The sequence below is a fragment of the Mastigoproctus giganteus genome, chromosome 6 (assembly GCF_048544385.1).
Source record: "Mastigoproctus giganteus isolate SK-2022 chromosome 6, ASM4854438v1, whole genome shotgun sequence".
Taxonomy (NCBI): domain Eukaryota; kingdom Metazoa; phylum Arthropoda; class Arachnida; order Uropygi; family Thelyphonidae; genus Mastigoproctus; species Mastigoproctus giganteus.
In genome coordinates this window covers 41,173,836-41,197,969 of record NC_143580.1, presented here as the reverse complement: position 1 = coordinate 41,197,969, position 24,134 = coordinate 41,173,836, and the positions used below count along the sequence as shown (strand labels likewise).

Sequence of the window (24,134 nt, the reverse complement as noted above, 5' to 3'; positions counted from 1 at the left end):
AATATCGAACGTAAAAGTCCGGTTTACCCAAAAGGTCTTATTACCTCCACTTCACATAAAACTTGCCAAAGCAACTTGTACGCCCGATTCGTTGCCTAAATTTACTTGAGTGTAAAATTGGGCGCGATTTAGCAGTTACAAAAACCTGGCAAAGAGGGAGATTGTTTCGAAGTATCCCAGTGTCAATTCTGTGTTCTTTCAGAGGCAATGTCAAGAAGAGATTCTTCTGGGGTCCTTAGATAAGGAGATTGACTTCGAATGAACGATTCGAAAGAGCAATGAAGACTTTTGGAAAAGAAGCGTGAGCTGCCTTTAAGGGCGTTATAATTTTTTTTTAATAATTAATAATAACCTTGAAGACAATCCATGTATCTATATAAGGATGCTATCAATTTCTTTTTTTATAGGAAATAACAAGGACCGAAATTACCAACATACTATATTACAAACGGAAAATATTCAATAAATTGAGAGTGGGGTTGTTTCTTTTCGATTATTTTCCTGAAAATCTCGGAGCTATTAGCAATGAATACGGGAACGGTTTCATCAAGATAGGAAGAAAATGGAGTAGAAGAATCAGGGGCTAGAAGAACTATTGTTTAGTCGTCTGAGATAGAGGCTCAGTTTCCAACCTTGTCTCTGCAGTACAGACACTTGTATTGAGAAAGGAATTTCAAAGCGGATCCTAGACGTTGACATCAATTGCACTAAATAAACAAAATGAATCAATAATAAAATAAATAATAAAGAAATCATCAACTGAAATCTTATTTTCCGCCTCTGGCTAACAATAAATAAACCTCGTGGGTAGTACAGTTGGTAGAATCGCCGTCCTCCCCAAGCCAGGTGAAAAAGACTTGAGTTCGAGTCCCTTCGATGACGTGAGGAATTTTTATGGGCCTTTTTTACAAGGTGGCTGAGTCTCAGGCGAGAGTAGCGTGGTTTTTCCTTCCGGAAACTCAGGTTTTTCGTCCAGCAAAACAGAAAATTGACTACAGAACACGTAATTTTCAGACAGTATACACGAGCAATATGGCCTTAGTCGCTGATGCTCCTAAAATCCAACAACAACTTGTAAGTATACGTATGGTTTGTGTTTTTACATTCTGAAATTTAATTATTAACAGTATATTTTATTGCTGTTTTCTTTTTCTAGATTTGTAAAAGTTCCATACGCGATAGAAAAAACCAAGACTATATTCGAAATCAGCATAGGAATCAAAACAACTTGTAAAATGTTTAAATTCGCAGGTTTTGAGCCTGTCTGTGTAATTGTTCATTATTATACTATTCCGAGAACAAGTGTAAGATTAAGATTAAGAGTATAAGATTAAAAGTAAAGTAACCAAATGAATAAACAAAGCCAACGTCTTTGCGACAGTTGTCATATAAAGAATTTAATACTTTTATTTCTGCCGAGTAAATTATTTTACTCGAGAAATCGATGAAAAAAGGAGCTTAAAAATTACAACACCCTTTGACCTTACCCGCTCAGTTCTTATAGATGTCATAATAATTACCACATACGACAGGTCATTTATAATTCGACATACTTGCGGGATCATTTAAATCCTGACATTGAGTGCTTCAAAGTACCTTGTAGAGATCTAATTGTGATTTATATGTATTCATTTGGTGCAACGAACTCAGTCCATCATATCCGGGCTTACCCCCATCATACCCTGTATATAAATAAGACGAGTAGCTGGGAAAAGACACAGTGATACTGTAAGTCATGGCAGGCTGTATTTGGGTTATCGTGTCCTCTTTCCTTGTGAGAGTAAGTAATAGTTCTCTTCGCCATTAAGGTGGATTTTGATCTATTTTTAACATATCTTACCGATTTTTTCACTTTCTTTCCAACTAAGTAAAATCTGAGTTTTAAGAAGTGTCTGTGCGTGTGGATGAATTTTGAATGTGACTTTACTGGTTGGAAATATGGAGGTTGTGAAGGAAGTGTTGAAATTAGCTAAAGAGTTCAATGTCGATCTCAATATGTTGGTTAAAAAAAACATGAAACCATCATAAGATATTGAACTACTAAAAGGACGTCAGGGAGATCACCACTCATTTAAATCACTTTGATTCATAGAAAGGTGGTCAGGAGCTGGAGTGCAGTAGCACACGCTCTTTGAGTAGACCGGGGTTCAAGCCCCTGACTGCTAAATACGGTCGATCTGCCAACCCGCACTGGACCAGCGTGGCAGATTATGGTCCATTTTCCCTCAGCATGAATTGTTGAGGAGGCTTCCATGCTGCAGTGGGTTGATAATGGCTGCAGTTAACTTTATCTCATACATATCTTGCATTTCCCTTTCATTTTATGGACTGCATTATTACAAATAATTATTTGGAATAAGGAAACGAATAAGGAAAGAACTTCCGATGATTTTCCTTCCCGTTTGTTTCAATTCCAGATACTTTTTTTTTAAAATTTTGATTTTTTTCCCCTTTTTAATTTTAGTTTTACGTTCCCTGTTTTTTAATTAAAAGGGCTACACTCGTTGGCTACATTCTCAATTTGGATGTAGCCCAACCTATAATTACAGAAAAACGATAATCACAAACATTTATTCTATCCATTCTACGGATTCTGAGGAACTGATAACATAATAAATTTTACTAAAGTTTCACGATTATACTTTATAGTTATAAGCTAGTGCTATATCTAAATTGTCAGTCTTATGGAATATAATTTTGGCATCAATGGCGTATTTTTTTACTAAATAAATATATTTTATTAGCAAATAAAACTTCATCTTAAAAGAATGCGTTTCGATTAACCTAATATTACAATAGTCACAATTATTTATCATTTGATTGCACTGTCTTCTCTTTCTCCCAAACTAAACCTGCTGAAATTCAGACGCGTTCGGATAATTGGGAGTGTATTATCCTTACTTTTATTCTGATGTCTTCGTGGTTATTTTAATTTTATGCTACTCTGAATACTATCAAATTTATTATTCTTCAGAAACTTTGAACGTTCTGTTTTATTTTAATATTTTAACCTTTTTTTTCTCTTGAATTTCCACTTTACAGTATGTTCTCAGCAGTTCTGTCTCTCCCCCTGATGACGTGTTTATCCCCATATACGTAAGTATTTTGAAATCTAAAAATTTTACATTTTTAAGTAACGAAAAATTGCGAATGTTTAAAAAATTAAAATGCGTAGAACTTTTATTTATAAATGCGAATCCTGGAAAAATTCATTTCTTTAAGAGATATGATTTTAGTTTAATAAATAATTTAAGTTAAGTAAAAGTAAGGAGATTATCTTCTACATATCATACGTTTATATATTTTGCAGCCAAATGAAATAGAAAATGAGGTGGAGAAACGTTTATCAAATGAGGTAAATATTTTGGTATTAAAAATCAAATTTAATAATAATTTCAAAAAAAAATAATAAAAATTATAATTTCAAATAATAATAATAATAAAGGTAATTTACGCCTTGATATAAAATAGACTTCTTTTTAATTTTGCTGTGTTAAAAAACGAAAATGCTTATAAATCAAAAATGTTTTTAAATTTTTCCGGAGTGATTATTAAAGAGAAATTTCTTTTTTTTTTTTACTTTTTTATAAAGGTTGAAGATGGTTTACCATACACCGCAGAAGTTAACGCGGTAAGTAATATAGACAAGTATATTTTCTGATTCATATTATTATTATAGAATTAAATGCCTATGATATAAAATATAATTATAATAAACATTCGCAGAACTAAATTACATACTTTTTTTCTATAATTATGGATATTATTTTTCTTTAAACAGTTCAGGCTTACGAATGCCAATCCTACTGAAGTCAACTCTGGTGATCCAATTATTGAAGGGGACATAGCGATTCCAAAAGATGAGGTTGGAGGATTGACTGGAAGAAAAGCAGTTGCTAGCTCTGGTAGTCTATGGCCAAATGCTACAGTTCCTTATATTTATCATACCTGTAAGTATGTGAAAACATCGACATCTGCTTTCTATATAGAGGGTAGCAAAAGGTTAAGTGACACTTTTAAACGAACCCATTCCTGAATAGACAATAAAATAGATTTTCCAGAGTGCAATTTGAGTATGAAAACAATTTGAATACATACCAAGTGCAAATTTTTTACGCCCCCTCTCCTGCAGTTTAGAAATATGACATTTTAATCTAAATTAATTGTATTTGACTCTAATAAATGAAGAACTGTAAACAGAGTCTTCTGCTGTGCAAATGTAGAATATAAGTTTTATGCTTAAAAGTTATTTTTTTCTTTTCAAATAGTATATTCGTATAGATGTTTCAATTGAATTACGTAAACTATACATATTGTTTACTTACGACTGTTAGTCCCAAATATGTTCTTCCACACGTTTTTCAGCGCTTACTCAGGACATTAAGGATACTATCGAGGAGGCTATGATTCACTGGAAAGAAAAAACTTGTCTTAAGTTTAAACAAAAGACAATAGAGCCTTATTTCTTAAATTTTCGATCAGATACGCCAGGGTGAGTATTTTCTAAAGTATATATTTTAAATCGTTATTTCAGATATTGCATTCATCAGTTTTACACAGGTTGATCATTTAATTCCCGGAAGCAGGGTCACTGTACAACCACTCATTTTTGGTGAACTGCTGATAGATGGCGAGGAGTATATCTACAACGATGAGTTGCCACAGAATATTTGTGACGTCTGATGGTTCTAAAGTGAACCTATGTTACGTGATCTTAGTGTGAACCGTTTTGAGAACTGCATAATGATGATCTGAAACTGAGCAACGTTTTGTTATTGTTCTACGTGGTATTAGTGCTACAACAGTGCGTGTTTGTCGAGCGGTTCCAGTGATTTCTTACAAAATAGTCTTATAGTGACCGTGAGAGAAATGCCAGTGGGTTTTGGAGACAAGTGCTTGAAGAAAACTGCCTTTGTGGGCAGCATAGTTGGTAGAATCGCTGTTCTCCCCACGCCGGGTGGAAAAGACCTGAGTTTGAATCCTGTCAATGATACGAAAAATATTTATGGGTCTTTTTCACAACGTGGCTGAGTTATTAGTCTCAGCTGAGAGTGACATGGTTTTTTTCTTCAGAACTTGGATTTTTAGTCCAGCAAACCGACCACACGCAATATATACGGCGCAATATGACCTAAGTTGCTGATGCATTTAAAACCCTACAATAACCAACCAACTTGAAGAAACTGCAATTTTCACTTGGCACAGGCGCATTAAATGTCGAAAATCTGTGTCCAATCACAACCACCACTCTCAAGGACTTATCAAGAAATGTCTTCTGACTGTTCTACGAATGTGTTCATCGATGGCGCAAGTGATTATTCCACTTTAACGGAGATTATATTTCGAAGAGGAGAGAGCACCGGCAGATGCCATTCGTGCCATTCCACGAATTAACTGATCGACCTGTGTACATACAAAAAAACTTGACATGATTTTTAATGACTTATTAAGGATTTTACTTTTTAAGTTTAAGTCTGATGTTCCATAATAATCGTTCGACTTATTTTTAACAATATTTTCGAAAAGAAATAAAGCTGATGCTAAACCAACAGAAGAAAATACCTAATTCCATGTTTTCTTCTCTAAAGGTCCAATTCGTCTTCTTATTAACAGCAGGGAAAGTTTTTTTTTTAGCAATTTACTGGTTTCTTTTTTTTCTTAACTGTTTTTATCAGATTCAAGGGCGCTTCACTTCTTGAGAACACAGCTGAAATAAAAAAACAAGCTTTCATTTCTCAAAGGCAGTAAAAAGCGCATTAGGAAAAAGACGAACTGGAATTTTAATGGTATATTCTTTTCTTATATATAATCAGAAAAGAATATATATCATATTTAATAAATTAATATTCGGTTTTATTCTTTAATAAATGCTTTTGAATATTTTTAATATTTAAGACTTTTACTAATTTTTAGAATAACACGTGTGTTCTGAAAAACAAAAAAAAAAAAAAAAAAAAAAAAGACGCTCCAGTTTTAATTATGAAAACGTTTTGGAGTTCTAGAAATCTGTAGTAAAAAGTCTTTTTCAATCAGGGTCGCGTTTATAAACTTACGGACCATAGACATATCTTTTTGATATGTCCATTAGGGAAATACAATTTAAACTGAGCATCTTTTTGGAAAGGCTGTATAGACTGTACACTAGAGTTTGGCGTATACTGATGAAGTAACCGGAAACGTGCATGTTCCATAACCAAAAGTAACCGGACAAGTGCATGTTCCAAAGAACTTTGTATTAAGACAATATTTAATAACCGTTCGCCTACCTGTGGCCTTAAATGCAAACTGGATCTTCACCAGTATACTCCAAACAATTTTTGATAACAGGAAGGTGATATTTTAGTGCTTTCCTCCTTCAACACAGGGGCGGCCGATTCAGCTACTGGTTGCTGGTGTTTGCTTGGCCAAATTCGACGTCCCACGTCATCGCAAAGGTGATGGGGTGTAGGTCGGTGCTCTGGATAGGCCAGTGAAGCTTTTGCACGCTCAGGTCTTCACGATAGTGAATATAGGCTGTGAAGTACGATATGATGCACTGTCATGCAGAAACAACAAAGGGCCATCCCCAAATCGCTGCTGTTTATTTATTGTTTTAGTGCTACAACACTAATAGGAATGAGACCAATGGTCCAAGTTCAAACCACGAGAAACAACTCTAGACGGTGATAGCAACTCCGAAAAATCTCACACTTGGAATGATAAATGCTAGTAAATAACTGTGGTAATTAACGTTCTCTGGGAATTCACCAGACCCAAATACGGCCATCTGATCGAAAAACCGTTTACCATGATTCGTCACTCCATAACTCTCCAAGGTTCCAGAAAACAATTATGATGGGTGGTGCATCAAGCAAGTCGATACACAAACCAGAGTCTGGTTACTTTTGGCAATACATTGCATATATCCAACTCAAAGTAATACACGGGAGCATGTTTATCGATTTTTTTTTAAAGACAATGAACTGATAACATTATGACCTTCATAAAAAAAAAGTAAGGCACCAATTACTTCACTACAGTGACAGATTGATCATCGACTGAAGGGGTTCCCAAATTTTTATCTCGTACATGCCCAGTGTTGCCAAATTAAAAGCAGGCGATATCTCACCTCAAGCCACAGAATCGAGGTATTCTACTCAAGTTCAGGAAGGTATCTTCGCACCTTCCTGAGCATGAGTAGAATACCTCGATGGCTCTTGAAAACATATTGGCTGGCACGACTTTGAGAACCCCATATCTAGCGGATGTTGGTGAATATGAATACGAAACATAATCCGGAAGACTAAGTTCTCCTTGTTAATATTATAAAGGAAGCTACTTTCAGTAATATCAGTTTTCTTTGGCTTGTTGTATAGATGCTGGTCATACCTGGGAAGACAACTCGCACCCAATAAGGGTCAAGATGTGTCCATTGGCAAAGGATGCGAGCACGTGAGTAGTCTTGCATATTATTTGCAATAAATAGATATGAATTTCTTAGTAGTAAACCATTTATGGTTAATGTATATGTTTTATCCCTTGTTTTTATATTTTTTATTTTTATTATTTATTTTATTATTATTTTAAAAAAATTAGCTAGTGCACCAAACACCGGAATAATCGGAAAATGTCAATGATAATGGTTTCTAGTGTAAAAAGTGTGCCACAGGGAAGATTGTCACACTAAATTTAAGTTTCAGTGTTTTTAATAATTCATTGAGAAGCAGTGTTTCTCTGTGAGTTCAGGCAAGATATAATCCAGACATATGCACTACACGCTTAATCCAGGGTTATTCAAAGCAGTGATTTTTGTGCCATTAGTATTTTTTAAATATGATTTGATCTGCGTAATCCTGCAGGCTGGGTGTCAACCTGGAGCTATAGTTTTTCCATGATTAGATTAGATTAGCTCATGATAATCTTAACAAAATTCCTTGAGAGATAATTTGCTTCGTGTGACTAATGAAATCCGGGACACTAAGCATCCAAGGATCCTCAAAAGATTATATTGCTCTGTGTGTATACATGGAAGTATTCGCTGGTCAGAAGGGCTCTTCCAGCTTTATTTGAGAGCAAAAGCAATAATTCTTCTCTGTACGCACGGTCTATGACATTGGCTTTGCTGCATTATTAAAATTTATCGTGTACGCCTCCAGAGGAGCACTTCATTACCAGAACTCTTCCATGTACAGAAAGCTTCGATGCACTTCTATGCCATGGTTCAGAATGCACCCATTACTTACTAATGCTTTCTCTTAGCATCCAGCTCCACACAATTGCACTTTAATCGTAAAAGGAGACCAACCATCAAATTAATTTGATGGTCTCCTTTTACGATTAAAGTGCAAGTTCTTAAATTGAGTATGGATTCTTCACAAATGCATGCTCCTTAAGATATCTCATACAGAAAACAATCATAAGAGGTAATGTCTGGTTATTTTGGCGTCCAGAATCTTTTAGAGATCACAGTATCTTCAAACACAGATTTCACTGTCTTGCAGCACTACCACAGACTTCCTGACATTCCACGTCATCCATTCTAAATCTATGAACCAACCTCAAGTTTTCAGATGTCTCCGAGAGTTGGCTGGTTCCACAAAGAAAATCGAGCCGATGATTCGTTAACGCGATACGGCATTTCTGGCGGCAGAAATTTTTGAATCAACTCCCCTATGGTAGACTTGTCTGTCTTGAAATAGCGTCTGTATTTCTGTCTACCTACTACAAAGGATACAAAGGAATAGAAGTTGAAATAACGCTCCACAATAAAGCATATCTGTTGTAGAGTTGTTATTATTATTATTATTAAATTTATTGCATATGCTTCACTCCTGAATAGCCTTCAGCTAGGAGGGTGCCTATATACATTTGAACATTATAATAACTTAGACAACGAACATAGAAGTCGTACATAAATTATGCATACATAACCATTAGTTTCTATAAAATAATACAACAAATAACATATAATGCGAGCAAATAAAGCACATACACATACAAAATACAGTGACACAAGCAAAAGATAGAGACATATAAAAACATACGTATCCTAATATATACAACACATATACATACAAACAAATAATAATTTAAAACAAATTAATCCTTCTCTGTAGAGGAGAAAAGTAAGATTCAACGGAGATTCCATCCTAAAGGAAACTTTTACAGTTGTATGTGGTGGTACACGTCCTGTATCTTCTGAGATCTGTACGCTTTCTCGTCACAGAACTTGTGGGGATCAATCTTCAGGGTGTTGTACGTTTGGAGGATGTTAGACGGAAAAAATCTTCTAAGCATTGTTAAATTCTGTAATAGGCTTCTTAGGGAATCCACGCGTCATTGCAAAGGACGCGGGAAATCCTAGGGTCTACAACGAGATTGTGGACATTTGGGGCGTCAAGACGATCCAAAGGTGAAGAGGTGAGGAATTGTGCAGATTTCCTGCAATGAGCAACTAATTCCAAGGGGTACAACCAATTGCATAATGACTGATCTCGAGATGGTGAAAGGGTTGCCATTAACACGGTTCAACCACCTTAAAATCCAGTACTCGATAACCATGAATTTTTTGATGTTAGTGAGGGAAGCAGAGGACCAGATCATCGAGGCATATATGGGAATCGGAACAAGACATGTTTGTATGTAGTGAGTGGCAAGTTTGTGGTTGTTTACTCCAGTAAGTTCCTGACTTATCGCCCACATTGCTGACAGAGTTTCTGCCTTAGTGTTGGCGAAATGCTGTTGGAAGGTCAGGCCTTCATCCTAGGTAAGCCCTAGATCAGTCTGATGCGAGACCTTTTGGACCCTAATACCATTGATGTAAATGTCTATGTTCACCTTCTTCTTCAGGTTGGCGAAAGACATTTGTGCTGACTTGGTCAGGTTTATGGATAGGCCAATATGCTCCAGATAATGGTCAAGTTCTTCCATTAGGGCATTGGCATGGGCGTTGATTGCGTCAAATCTGACGCAATCAACGCCCATGAGTTCCTGAGTAAGCTATGGCTTACTCAGGAACTCTAAAACAGATAGTAATGCCATTACTACGAGAGTGACTTCACATGCTCACGGTGTGCTGTCATCTGTCGTTAAGCTTCTAATCTACACGTTAACCAAATTATATGTTGTTCTTGCAAGTGTAAAACAATAATGCATTTTATATCGTAAACACGAATAGTTTCATTAATTTTTATTTATGTTGTACTCAATTAGTCTGAAGCGAATCTCTATTATATAGAAACACATCGTTGCCCACGAGATTGGCCATGCCATTGGCTTCTACCACGAACAGGCCCGAAGAGACAGGGATCAGCATGTTAAAATCGTTTGGCACAATGTTGAACACGATAAGACTATACAGTTTCAAAAAGGTAACGATAACCCAAGAGGAATTGATTATGATTATACCTCCATTATGCACTATGGCTCTAAGGTAAGAAAGATTTTCACTGGTCAAGCATGTTTTACAAATATTTATTGTTGATTTAGTTTGTATTTTTTCCATTTCTGTGTGTTTATTAAAACCAATAATAATAATAAGCATATCGACTTGTAATAACATAATTAAGAAGGTTTCGGATAGTATTTTAAGTTCCTCCTTTCGTTTCAGGCTTTCTCCAACAAACCCTTTGAGAAGAACACGATTATTACCAAAAATCCTCACCACCAAAGACTTATAGGAAGTGGTCAAGAACTTAGTTTTAGAGATATGAAGCTGGCCAATGCCCTCTATAAATGTGACTGTAAGTTGCTTTATCATTGTCACTTAAAGTAATATCAGTTTATAGACTTCCTTTCAAAAGCAGTTATAACGCCTTTTCTTGGGCAGAACTGACTCTGCTTTTGATTTTTTTTTTAATATAGTTTACTGTCCTAACATCAACTACCAGGTGTGTGAAAATGGAGGTTATTTGGCTCCTTACACATGGAATGACAAACCCTGTCCGTGCGTCTGTCCTCCAAATACATCAGGAGAACGTTGCGAAAATGTCCGTGGTCCTTATTATGGTAAGGATTTGAAAATACTAATATTTTCGAATCTCATTTCCAAACGTTTATCAACTGAGTTATTAAAACGGATCTAACCAATTGAATTTAACTTAAATTAAAATTTTCATTTACATTTAAATAAAAATTAAGCAAGGAGAGAGAGAGAGAGAGATGGGGGCGGCATTGTAATTCTCTTAATCGTACAATAAATAGCCTTAAAGAGAAAATAATAAAATACATCTGAACGAATTTATCTTAGTACTTGTTTATTTTATATTTTTTATTTTATTATTTTTAATACAATGTCTCAGGATAACATGTTTCTAATCATTTAGAAACATGTCACACTTACTTTTTCTACTTAAAATATATTAATTTCCTAGCAAAATGAGGCTATGCTCTACTTACATAATACTGCTTTATAGCTCCTCTCGCAGCATGAAGCTTTTTGTTCTAAATTTATGCGAGTTTTTTGTTTCATTTTCATCTGCTATACCATTTTGCATCTCACTTGGTTATCCAGGCTTTACAGTGCCTACTTACCTACCGATGAGACCCCAAAAGAGGGGAATCGCTGTACGAGAGATGGTGACACCAATTCAGATTGTGATTGTTAAGAGCATTGACTCTTCTGTTTCAGGCTTCGTTTTCTCATCTCTCTCTACCCTGTGGGCAAACTGTTTGCTGTTTTTTTTTTATTATTATAAATAAACAATTTTTCTGTTTATACTCTACATATAAGGTCAGAAGAGTGCATAAGATAACGAAATACAAGAACATTGCCGCATTTAGTAGTCAAGCGGGCTTGAGTCCCTGTCGCTCAGAGCCTGTGTACTTTTGTACCCTCGCGCTTGAACACTTAGCTAAGTCGAACTTTGTTTTGACTCTCTGTTTCATCTATCAATCAATCAGAAATCATTTTTGAGATTTCGATTTTTTTCCTTCCCTAAATTAAAATAACGGTATGGCTAATGACATACACTTAAAATAAATGGCAATATATTCTCCATTTAAGTAATGCTTTTTGTCTAGAGTAGTGCAATAACGAGGCAACTCGTGGTGAAATGTCTCCACAATGTGAGATCGATGCACTAAAGAAAAATAGTTAGTATTCAGGCCAGACGATGGGGGCGGGTTTGTGGCTACAGTAACAGGGGCAGAAATTCTTCAAGGAGCTTTAATATTACATTTTTAAGTAATTAAATTCATTTTTTTAATATTCGACAAAAAATTCTACAAACGTAAAATAATAAAAATGTTTTTATTTTAATAAGTTTCTATCTTATTGATTTATTATATGTTAGAACACGTTGCTTTTTAAACCTCACATCCACATGTGGACACATGCGCATACAAATACAAGGAGGGTCTGTTATGCGCTCTGCACTGAGGCCCGCGTTAGCTCTCAGCACCTCTGTTATTATTAGAATTAGATTAAAATGGCATGATGATGCAAGGAAGCAAAGTTATTTTGCATCTGCACCCCTAAAAAAATCTCAAGTATTATTCCCATTGTCATAAAAATGCCTATCCAATTCTTCCTTGAATTTTGCCAAACTCTCCGCCTCAGTCACCCATGCCGGGGTCCAGGAGGAGAGTATGGTTCGATTACTTCACCAATCTAGTCGCCTTCTTTTCACCTTCACTGGTGAATCACTAGTGGCAGTGCCTCTAGAACCATGCTATCCTGAGATGTTACGCTTACTATTTCTACTTAAAACAATATCTAACAATAAAAATTGATTCATATCACAAAACCATCACAATATCATTAACAAAACACTGAAACTTTGTACTTTTAATGAAATGTCTTAAAAATGAAGTTAATGATTGTATTCATTTAAATATATTATTTATAATTATACAAAGGAATTCTTACCAGTGATCTTGGGGTTTTGAAGCCAGAAATGATCGCTAGCAACAGCTGTTATTTCAAACAAGTGTACCTGTAGAAATATTTACTTGGTTTAAGCTTTGCTTATCGTAATGTTATAATATTAAAAAAATAATTAGCATTAATTTAAAATGAAACAAAACTTTAAGTAGGGACATTTTTTAATCATAATCAGTCTTTAACAGTATGTTTGTATTCAGTAATCATATATAATTATTTAAATGGCAATCACTTAGTAACAGTAAATGAGAATAAATTTTAACTAAAATAATTAAATAATATTAATTAACTGAATCGATAAAAAATAAACCACAACGTGAACAAGGAGTGCTTAGTAAGTAATATTAAATACAGCTGATTTAATGGAATCCACTCCTGCTTTGGTCTTGTTATCAAAAATTATGATTGAATAAAACTTGAGCCTTCCATTTTTGTTTTGTTCACTATAGCGGAGCCCCCTTGTGGAGGAAATATAACTACAGCGACTGTTATCAAAACTCCAGGATACCCACAAAGAACTGCCCCATTCCAGTCTTGCAGCTGGGTGATACAGGTTAGATATATAATCGCGAATCAACTCCTTAAGATAAATTTAAAATAGTAAATAATAAAAGAAAATTAGGTTTAGAATAGATTAATATATTACTGTTTTGAATTTTACTTTATTTTATTTTATTATTATTATTTATTTTTTTTTGTATGATAGGCACCGATAGGCAAGAAAGTTCAAATTGTATTTGAGGGATTTGGCTTTCGAACTCCACTCAATCGTCCCGGATCTCGCTATAATAACAAGTGTGTCTACGAGCATGTTGAGATTCGTCTAAAGAATATGGATGATGGAGTGATGTAAGATTTTTTTTCTTATCTTGATTCTTCCATAAAGGTCTAATACGTGTGGGTGTTCTCCATATTGAAAAGATCACACCGAATAATACGTAAGATTGGGGCTAGATTATAAAGTACAGTATTAAATTTCAGATAAGATTTTTTAAATTATTATTTATGTCCACTGATATTCAATAAAAAGAATTTAAAATCATTTTGTAATTGAGATAATGAAAAATTAAGACTGGCTGTTTGCTGTGTATCTTGGCTTTAACATTCGGATTTCGACATTTTTAATTTTTATCTAACCAGATCGAATGTAATTATTCATTAGCGCTTGTCGGTTGAAAATGCACATTGCGTATTTGTGGCGTATGTGCAGGCTCGAACCAGAACTAGCTACGAATACGTGGTACATACATAGAGAAGATTTCTTGGCCTGGCTGGCAATTACCATTTAATATATCAAGAGATATTTAATTTTCCTTATACATTAAAAGCATTATTGAGAGAATAATGTTACTTCCTTCTGTAGTTGTATCATTAAGGCTAAAAAGAAAAATACACGCCACATTTTGAATATTTTTTTCTATTTCTATTAGATACTGCGGAAGTCAAATTAAGACTGGGACAAAGATGGTATCTCAGAGTAATACTGCTGTCATTATCATTGTTGCTGACAATTCCATGATGGGAACAGGAATGAAAGCCTCAGTGTCCTTCCTTTAATCCTTCTAGCCTCGGTAATTACTTCGGGTAATAATTATTATTTAAAGCCAATCCTTGGTTACTTAGGTAAATTCTTAATTACAGATTTCCATATTGCCGACCAGACCATAATTTTAAAGTAAAAAACTTTTGTTATACTTACTCCGCATCTATCATAAAGATCTTACAGTCGTTTTAAATTTTAAATGTATTAATGAAGATTCTGAATTTCTGACAGTTATTTCTTTCATTCCAGATCATGTTTATTGTTTATTACTATTGCTGTGTTGTCATCAAGTGGATCTTCTTCAGGGCTGAAGGCATACGCGTGCTCTTTTCGTTATGTATATGTCCCTGTATATCTGATGTATACTGTATGTAAAATGTGCGTCTGTGAGTGTGTTGATTAAGATAATTGATGTAACGTCGAATGTGTTAATAAAATAACTTCCTTATGTGGGTGTAATCCATTAAGTGTGATTAAAAAAAATGCAAATGAATATATGATGCACTGCAAAGATTTTCTTCATATTTGGTTTCCGATTGGGTTTTAATAAAATCCAACCGGACAATCAATACTTGAAGCTGTTTATTATTATTATTAGTCATATGGCGCAAGGAAGCCCGAGGCCTATACTGCACCAACCAAAAAAAAAAAAAATTTCTGAACCACTCCGAGAGAGATCAGAAGTAGAAGGGATCACCAAGAAAGAGAAGAACGATGATATCCAGGCTCAGGACCCTGGGTGTGACAAACCCACACTCACCAGATGTGAGTCCCTGGGTTTCCCCTCCTAACTTTATAAACTACCTCATTTTAGAAATCGTATTGCTGTTAATATTGACAAAATGATTAAAGGTATCAATAAAAAAAAGAAACTAAAAGAAATACACACAACACAGTTCATAGGGAGCAGCACAGCATCAGTTGTCCTCTTGGGTAGCAGCAGCTCTGGTATAAACGCCGTCCTTCTCATACCGGGTGGAAAAGAGGGGTTCAAATCCTGTCAATGCGCGAGGAACTTTTATGGGCCTTTTTTCACGTGCTGAGTCGGTCTCGGGCGAGGGTGGCATGGTCTATTCTCCCAAAATTTTGGTTTTTCGTCCAGCAAACAAAAAATCGACCACCAATTTACAGACAATATATATGGCACAATATGGCCAGGTCGCTGATGCGCCTAAAACTCTACAACAAAGCTACATCACAGCTGTTGCTCTGCCACAAAAACTGACGATGTCATGTTTTTCACTGATGTTTTATTCGTCTAGTCCAGTTATTGAGTCATAACAGTGGGAAACTATGGAGTGACAAGTCGCGTTACATAGTCTTCAAATCAGGAGAGTAATTTACTACAGCGTACTGTGCCCACAATGAAGATGGGGGGGGGGGGCAGTTTTATGTGTGGGTTAAGTATTGTGACTCGGACTCTTGGTTGTAGTGCCAACAATCAATGCCGAGAGGGTAACCATCCATCGTCCCTCCCATACAGCAGTTACACAGAAACATGCCTTTCACATTTCAACCTGAATGGGATGGTCCATCCCATTCAGGTAGCAGTATAAAAACACGATTTGAGGAAAGTGAAGTCCAACAACTCGGGGCCCTCGTGGGTAGCTCATTATAATCACCATCCCACCCACACCCAGGTGGTGGAGACATGGGTTCTAATCCCGTCAATGACGCGAGGAATTTTTATGGACGTTTTCCGCAACTAACTTGGCTGTTAGTCTTCAATTTTTAGTATTAGCATTAGTAGAGGCGTATGATGCAAGAACGCAAGCTTACACAGCATCAGCCAAAAAAAAAAAAAAAAAAAACCTTCCCATTTCATCCACTCATTCACTCCAAACGTTTGTCCAGTTCTTCCTTAAATTTATTTAAGCTGTCAGATGGTGCGTAATCTGAGCAAAAGGAAGAATCCCATCAGCATTAAGCTTGCTCAAACCACTCAAGACCTTATACACATCAATCAGATCAACTCGCAGGTGCCTAGTCGGACTCAGGCAAGAAAGTGGGGTGGGGGGGGGGAAGTTTCCTCTCGGAAAGGGTTTTTCGTCCAGCAAACAGGTACATCAATCACAGAATCACTCAATTTACAGCTCAATATATTGACGCCCTTAGGCTTACTTACTTTGGCGTGTAAATGTGCTTAACAGATATACACACCCAAAACTCGCCTGGATGGATCAGAATCAAGATCAAAATCCGATTGAATACCCTGGGATGAACTGGGACGCAGAATCAGGGAATGGCAAATACATCTCTCTTCCACAGCTGAATTGGCAACTGTGCTGAAAGGAAAATTGGCTACAATTTCGTACTGCCTACTATACAGTGTTCCACAATGGATAAATTCAGTCGCTGGGACTATCAATTCGTGGATAGCATCACTGTCCTTCCCACAAAATGTGGAAAAGGCTTGACTTCCAATACCGTCAGTGACACAACAAACTTTTAAGTATATATATATATATTTTTTTTTTTTTCCCCACTCGTGGCTCAGTTGGCCGGAGGCGAGGATAGCAAAACTCGATTTGTCCCGGAAATTGGGTTTTCATTGGACAAAGCAGGCAAACCGATCAGAGACCACACCAAATTTATGAACATTATACACATGAGTGGATGAATTTGTTCTCGGGAAACCCTAAGGTGACTTTTTTCTTTTTCCTTTTTTTTGTCACTTGGAACAACAATGGGCTTATATCATATTAATTTGAACAAAACATTTCTTATTTTGTCAAACGTAATTGTGTCCGAATATTTTTGGAGAGACCTTTAAGAGGTTGAAGGTGCTGCGTTATGTCATTTTCTTTTCGGTCTCTTCAGTCGGGGCTGTGTTAGCCAATTTCAGAAAGAGGGAGTAGAGATTTTCCCCAAGATGTCCTTCGTGGATTTTTCGGCTAATATAACATGGAAATCGATCATTTTACAGTGCACTATAAGGATCTCAGATACCATAGAATCCGGCGTAATATGGTCTCCGTAGTCAATGTGCCAAGAAAATCCCACAAACCAACAACAGCAATGGCATCTTAACTCACTTTATTCATCTATTTCAACATATTTGTCCAAATTTCTCTAAATTTAGATAACTTTCCTACATCCATGTGATTGGGTGGAAAAGTTTTTCATTCCAACGCAATTACTCTTTGATTAAGTAAAGTAAAGATGCCTTTGGTGTTACCTAAACAACTTCAGCATTTGGTTTAACGCTGAAGGCATATTTCCTTTTTTAGAATTCACTCTTTTATATCTCACTCTGGTTGACACGCAGAAGCTCTTGGTAAGATTTATTTGCCCAGTGATTAACATTGTCACACTTCTCTGTAATCCTTTAATCCTTCTAATCTTTGTAATCAACAAGATCGCATCATAAAATCACTTCCTGTCCTTGAGCACGATTGTAGACCCAAATACATTCTGTTCTATCCTGAAGCATTTTTCCAATAATTTTCCAATAGCCGAACAAGTTCTAACATTTTCTGTACAATTATATTTAAATATGGCTATTAAATTTGCCTGAACAATGGCATTTGACTTCGGATAGCTTTGAGAATATTTACTGGAATACTGTTCAATTTTATTTATTCAAAGTACAATATTTGGTTCAATTCAAGGTTTAATAAACCCTCCAGAGTGTTCAGAAAACCGATTTCAGCTAAATTCAACTTCGTGTTCGCCTCCTAGCAATAGTCAAGATGATAACAGACATAACTGCAACACCTTCATTCTGGGATACCTGTGGCTGGAGGATTTCCCCCTGCTGCCCTTAGGGCCAATCCCCAGCTCTACCCGCGTGCAGCACGACTCCATCTCTCGGACAGGTTCTTCCCTCAGCAGATGATCAAGCAAACCCAGGCACTCGACGCCGACCTGAACAAATTCGCCATTGACCGGACATACCGGAAAAAAAATTATGACCAGCAGGACTAATCGGCAATGACTGATCTGTACCTTGCATCTGTTTCTGTCTGATTGAGCTGGTGCTCTTATCCCGATGTTAAGCCAGTTCGACCAGACCTAACTCTCGTGAGGCGTTCTCTCCTTTGTATTGAAACATGTTTTCATTTGTATAAATACCTTTTTTTCATTTTGTAAATAATTGTTCGAGTATCTCCGAAGTATCGAGAGTCTCTGAACCCCTCTCTTTATGGTCGTGAAGGGCAATAAAGACTCTCTATCTCTCTCTCTCTCTCTCTCTCTCTCTCTCTCTCTCTCTCTCTCTCTCTCAAAGATTGCTTCTTTAATTTCAGCCTTCCTGTTTTTATTTATTATATCTATAGCATTTGCCTTATACTGCTTGTATAAATTCATTTCTTAAATTTAGACTGATTTTTTTTTTTTTTTTTCTACTGCAGATACATACAGTATTGTACTTATGTCTTGTTCTTTATAAAAACCATTTCTTATCAGACACAAGTAGTTAATTTTTTAGTGCTTAGAGTTTCATAGCAGAAAATATTTTAGATTTTTTTTTAGTTTCATAGCAAAAGTCTTTTTCCTATGACTAAATTCATCTACAATGGAATATATTTTATTTTTTATTCGTGTTATTTCCAAGGTCATCATAACCCCAGGTTGCCGAGTGGAAATGATTTGACAGTATTAATCCTTTAGACAAGCGATAACCAACAGTCCAGATATGAAAGTTTGATATCGCTCCAATGAAAATTTCCAGGAGTTGGATCCACCTCCTAAAACTTTTTTGTTCCTTCTACGGCAATCCTTCACGTTATGACTGCAATCGCTAAGCGTTTTCGATTCCTTTTAATCATTGTCTATCACCACAAACTATCATGAAAATAATCCAAGATTGAAATTCTGAATAAATCTTACACAAATCCTAAAGCAAAAACCGATGAAAATAAGCGGACCTCCCCCCCTCCCCCCGCCAAAAAAAACGAGAAGAAACAAGTATATACGGAATGTTGGTGTTGTAGGATTTTAGGAGCATCAGCGACTAAGGCCATATTTCTCTGTGCATATTGTCTGTAAATTGCGTATGTTCTGAGGTCGATTTTCTGTTTTCTGAATGAAAAACTCGAGTTTCCGGAAGAGAAAAGGCGTGTGTTGTTTGGTTTTTAGGAGCATTAGCAACTAAGGCCATATTGCTCCGGGATATGCGGTGGTCATTCCCTGACCTTTCCGCATCCTCCATATTTGGTGGTGACGGGCTCGAACCCCGGTCTAATCAAGCAGCGTGTGCTATGCACAGCTGCTCCTTCCCACCTGGCTACGGAGTCGCCAAAGAGAAAAGGCCATGTTACCTTTGCCTAGGACAGACTAGCTCAGCCACGTTGTGAAAAAGGCCCATAAAAATTCCTCCCGTCATCGACGGGATTCAAATTCAGGTCTTTTCCACCCGGTGTAGGGAGAACAGCGATTTTACTAACTGTGCTACCCACGAGGATATATGGAATAAAAAGACCAATGGGACAGAAGTTATCAACTTGTAAGTGAGCATGATTTTTCCTCTTGAAAGCTCCACACGCTATAGTCCTCATATACTTAAGCTTCCTGATCATGATTCTTAGTTTCCAATATTTTAATTAAAAATATATTTTTTTTTCTGTTTATACTCCGGCACGACAACCAAGTCAGTAGAGTTTACAATAAATCGTCAATACAAATATTTATCGTATTTAGTAGTCAAGGGCTTGAACCCCGGTCCACTCAAGGAACGCGTGCTACGTACTCTCGCTCCTGACCACTGGGCTACATCAGGCCTGATTCTTGGACTGAATAGAGGGCTGTTAAAAATTATGGAGGTATAAAGGTTATATTAGAGTTTTAAAATCTTATTTGAGCAATGATTTACTAGCTCATTCGTGAAATGTATCGATCCATTTCTTTGATAAGCTGATTTTATCTAGTTGATTAGCATTGACCTGTATAACAACTGTCATATAGAACCCCTAAGAGCTATCTTATCTGCCCATTTGTATTAGTGTCCATGAATCGCGTGTCCTCTGGTCGATTTGTCTGTTTTGCTGGACGGAAAACCTTCCAAGGAAGTATGATCGCCAATGAGCATTTATCAGGCGCTACTTGCAGAGCTGCACTTGTAGTGTTCAAATAATAGTATTATTCCAGTTTAAAGAATGGAAAAACGCCTGGAAAACAATAGTGAACGGACGCAACTGCTGCCAAAAATGTACGCTGATGGAGCGAAGCGCACAACGTGTGGAGTGGGTGATTATCAAGTGCAATCCTGCCAAAAAACAGAGCAATTAACCTCTGAATTTAGTGCGGAAGCATCACAAGGCATCAGCTGCCCGCACCATGTAGAGCCCTTCGTGGATGAAACTGATCTCGGACATCAATAGGAAAAACAAATCTGCGTTCGTAAACAGGAAATCAAAGGAAGACGCAAGAGGCCTTGAGGTAGAGTCTGATGAGTCTCGATTTATGCTTTTCTGCACAGATGAAAGAAACGACAGCAAGCACAGGAGGTGTATTCATGTGAGGCATGTTTTCGTGGCATACCTTTGATCCCACTTGAGGATCAAGGGTATGCCACGAATGCAAAGCATATTTGAATATTAGGTACACATGAGTGAGATACGTGTGGAAATGTTGCATGCTACCCTTATGGGCAGTTTTCAAGATAACAATGTAACAATCCGCCGCGCCATGAGATTTAAAGCATTTGCAAGAATTCTTTGAGAAACAAAGATTTCAAGGTCTGTCCTGGCCAGCTGAAGCCCCGAATAATTATGAATTAGACAAATTATGGCCACACAGGCGCAGAGGATTTAGAACGACAGCGATCAACAACTTTTCCGTATTTTGTGACATCGCGTGGGATTCGTCTCGTCGCTACAATCATACCCTCAATACATACGAAGTCTGAAAAAATGTAGATCAACAAGGAAGCACAATGAAACGTTTTTAACTTTCAGAGCGTCTTTTATTTGCCTTACAATACACACACAATCTCATTACGAACACGCATCTTCTACGAATCTTGTCTAAAGTTTGACGTTGTTATACAAATCTAACTTTGGCTCTTAAACCTCTTCCTTCCATGGATGTGTCCGCAAATACAATGATGATGAAACTGTTTCCAGAGGATACCATCTTTGTTCCGGGTGCGATGTCTGTACCGCAGAACCTGAAGAAGATGATACGATTAGTTGGAGAGTACGTATAGCGCCATTAGGAATTGCAGTTAAAGAGTCTATCAAATTTTAATCGTTCAGTTTAAGATGACAATAGCAAGAGTAAAATAAAACTAATTTATAATACAGCTAAATTATAATAATGATTTATTATAATTTAGCTGAATTAAGGTTTTTCCCTCCATTTTTCACATGGAAAGGTGCTGAAAGATGCCCCGAAATGGCAGTCTTTGGGGGAGTGACCACATTACTTTGTAATATGTAATAAATTTATTCAATAATAAATTTACCACTGACACAACCGATACAGTAAACAGATTTCAATAAGTAATAATAATAAGAGGAAAAAAAATATTAATTCAGGGCGTTCTGAATATTAAATAATAGTATGCATTCTAGCTGTTAATTCATTAAATAAATAGCATTTCTTATTATGAAATTCTACTTACATTTTCCCATCATAGAGAGATTTGGATCGAATTTCTACCCTTTCATAAACACACTCATTGTGGTATTTATGGGATGGTCTATTCAGTCTGTTTCGAAAGCTGAAATCTTGAAATTCCACTTCAACCTGTTTATTTATCGGGCCCTGGAAAAAGTAAAGAATCTAGTATGTACAGTAGTTGTCAAAAAAAAAAAAAATAAATAAATAAAATAAAAATAAATCAAGTCGCAAAGAACACTAAATTTCGAATTTTAATTCATGCATAACCCAGGAGATGGCAAGTACGAACATAACAAAACAGAATAAATAATAAAAATAATAAATAAATTTTCTGTTTATACTTCGGGACAACCACACGGTCAGATGAGTTCTCAAGATAGAGAGAGAATACAAGCAACATCACTGTATTTAGCAGTCACGGGATTTAAGAAATTGGATAAAATTAAATATTTATGATTTAGAACTAAAAGCTTCAGGCTGAAACCCCAACATCAATCCTTGCATTTAGTCCAGATTGTAAATTGCACATAATTAATACGTTTTTAATTTATTAGTTGATATAATCTGCTACCAATATAAAGATTTCTAATAGGGTGGCTACCTGAATCCACCAACTGCAGCTCTCAGAAGGATTTCTTCTTTCCGGAAAATTAGGCGTTTCGATCACTGCTTCCTCAGTTATGTTTCCTCCACATGTTAACTCCTCTGGAAGAATGTTAACAAATCACTAAGTTAGTATCATCACAGCCAGGTCTACGGTTTATTCAGAACAGCGTTTTACCAACAGCCTGGTCGCTTCTTTTAACTGAAAGCCGAATATGAGTGAGTTTCAACTGAAACTTGGATTTCTTTACAAAAAATAGTCGGTAATATCAAGTTAAAAGATCTACAGTAATAAATAGAATCTTTTCTGTAGGAGCATGACTGGTCCTTACCGTAATAGCTCTTTGCCGCAGTTTGACAGAATTTTCCCGTAGTACCAGGAGGACATACACAATTACAGGGAGTATTTTCGTCTTTGAATGGTCCTAAATAGCCATCGTTTTTACAAAGCTCGTTGTCAGCTTTGTTCGGACATCGATCTATGAAATTATACCGAAAAAGCATGAAAGAAATAAATGGTATGTTCAAGGATTAAATAAAATTAAAGTCTGAAAAAGGACAGTGTGGAAGATTCGGTTTTAAACAGAGAATTAGCTTTTTTTAAAAAATAAAATCTGTAATGAAAACTAGCAGAAGGCGATATAAAATAAAACAGATTTGCAAAAAAGTCTAACTTACTGCTGCAACCATAGAGCATATTGGCCATCTTTACGTCTCTGAAGCTGAGACCGCTGGCTATCCCTACCAATCGCTGATTATGAGGATTCAAAGCAACAATTGTATTCTTCTGAAAGACATGGGAACTAAATGACTGAAAAAAAAAAAAATCAAATCGTCATTTATTTTTTGCAAAACTTTAACACATTAATTTTGAATACAATAAATGTTTGAAATCTCCTTATCCAAAAAAAAAGTAACAACAACAAAACAAAACACGATCCTCACCATTGGTCCATAGTGCATAATGGATCCATAATCGTATTCTATCCCTCGTGGAGATTCAAATCCTTTTCGAAACTGCGCCTCAGTCCCCGGAGATAAATTTTCCCACAATACTTTGATGTAGCTGTCCCTGTCTTGTCTAGATTGTTCGTGGTAAAAGCCAATGGCATGTCCAACCTCGTGAGCCACAACGTCCCTCTAAAACAGTACACAGTAATTAATATATCATTAATTTTTACTAATTACATAAAAAATATCAAAAATATGTATTGACACTCACGTGAGCACATCCGCTTCCTATGGATACATCTTGACCTGTAAATGGCATCTGTTGCCTTCCAATATAAGACCAACATCTAGAAAATTTGCGTGTGTAAGTGACTGTATCGATCGCATTGAAAAATATTTTGTGTTAGATAACATAAAAGAAACTTTTGAACTCAAATAAGTTCTCTTATTTTCCATCTTATCGGTAGATGGCACCACCACCACCAACTCGGCACTACAATTCTATCCATTTATTATACAGTAGTCTAAGTTTCTTACCCTGATTGGTCTGTGCGAAAGCGGATATAACTCCAGTCAAGTGACTTCTCGTGAAATCTCAGACAAGTGTGCCCC

At 36.2% G+C, this 24,134-nt stretch overlaps 2 protein-coding genes across 2 annotated transcripts; one reads left to right on the top strand and one right to left on the bottom strand.

Annotated features, from left to right (window-relative positions):
• The first annotated feature begins 1,735 nt into the window (after positions 1 to 1,735).
• On the top strand, positions 1,736 to 14,729 carry LOC150084186 (blastula protease 10-like). Its single transcript, XM_090376149.1, has 12 exons — positions 1,736 to 1,780; positions 3,593 to 3,631; positions 3,782 to 3,950; positions 4,366 to 4,492; positions 7,356 to 7,431; positions 10,217 to 10,411; positions 10,589 to 10,721; positions 10,843 to 10,986; positions 13,312 to 13,415; positions 13,569 to 13,711; positions 14,293 to 14,446; positions 14,655 to 14,729. The coding sequence occupies exons 1-11, from the start codon at positions 1,736 to 1,738 to the stop codon at positions 14,417 to 14,419; spliced, it is 1,302 nt and encodes a 433-aa protein (XP_090232275.1). The 3' UTR covers positions 14,420 to 14,446; positions 14,655 to 14,729.
• A 6,657-nt stretch (positions 14,730 to 21,386) lies between these two features.
• LOC150084185 (blastula protease 10-like) lies at positions 21,387 to 23,909 on the bottom strand. The gene is made up of 7 exons (XM_090376148.1): positions 23,794 to 23,909; positions 23,517 to 23,711; positions 23,250 to 23,382; positions 22,904 to 23,050; positions 22,570 to 22,673; positions 21,970 to 22,112; positions 21,387 to 21,513 (listed from the first exon to the last, which is right to left on the bottom strand). The coding sequence occupies exons 1-7, from the start codon at positions 23,839 to 23,841 to the stop codon at positions 21,387 to 21,389; spliced, it is 897 nt and encodes a 298-aa protein (XP_090232274.1). The 5' UTR covers positions 23,842 to 23,909.
• Positions 23,910 to 24,134: the final 225 nt, after the last annotated feature.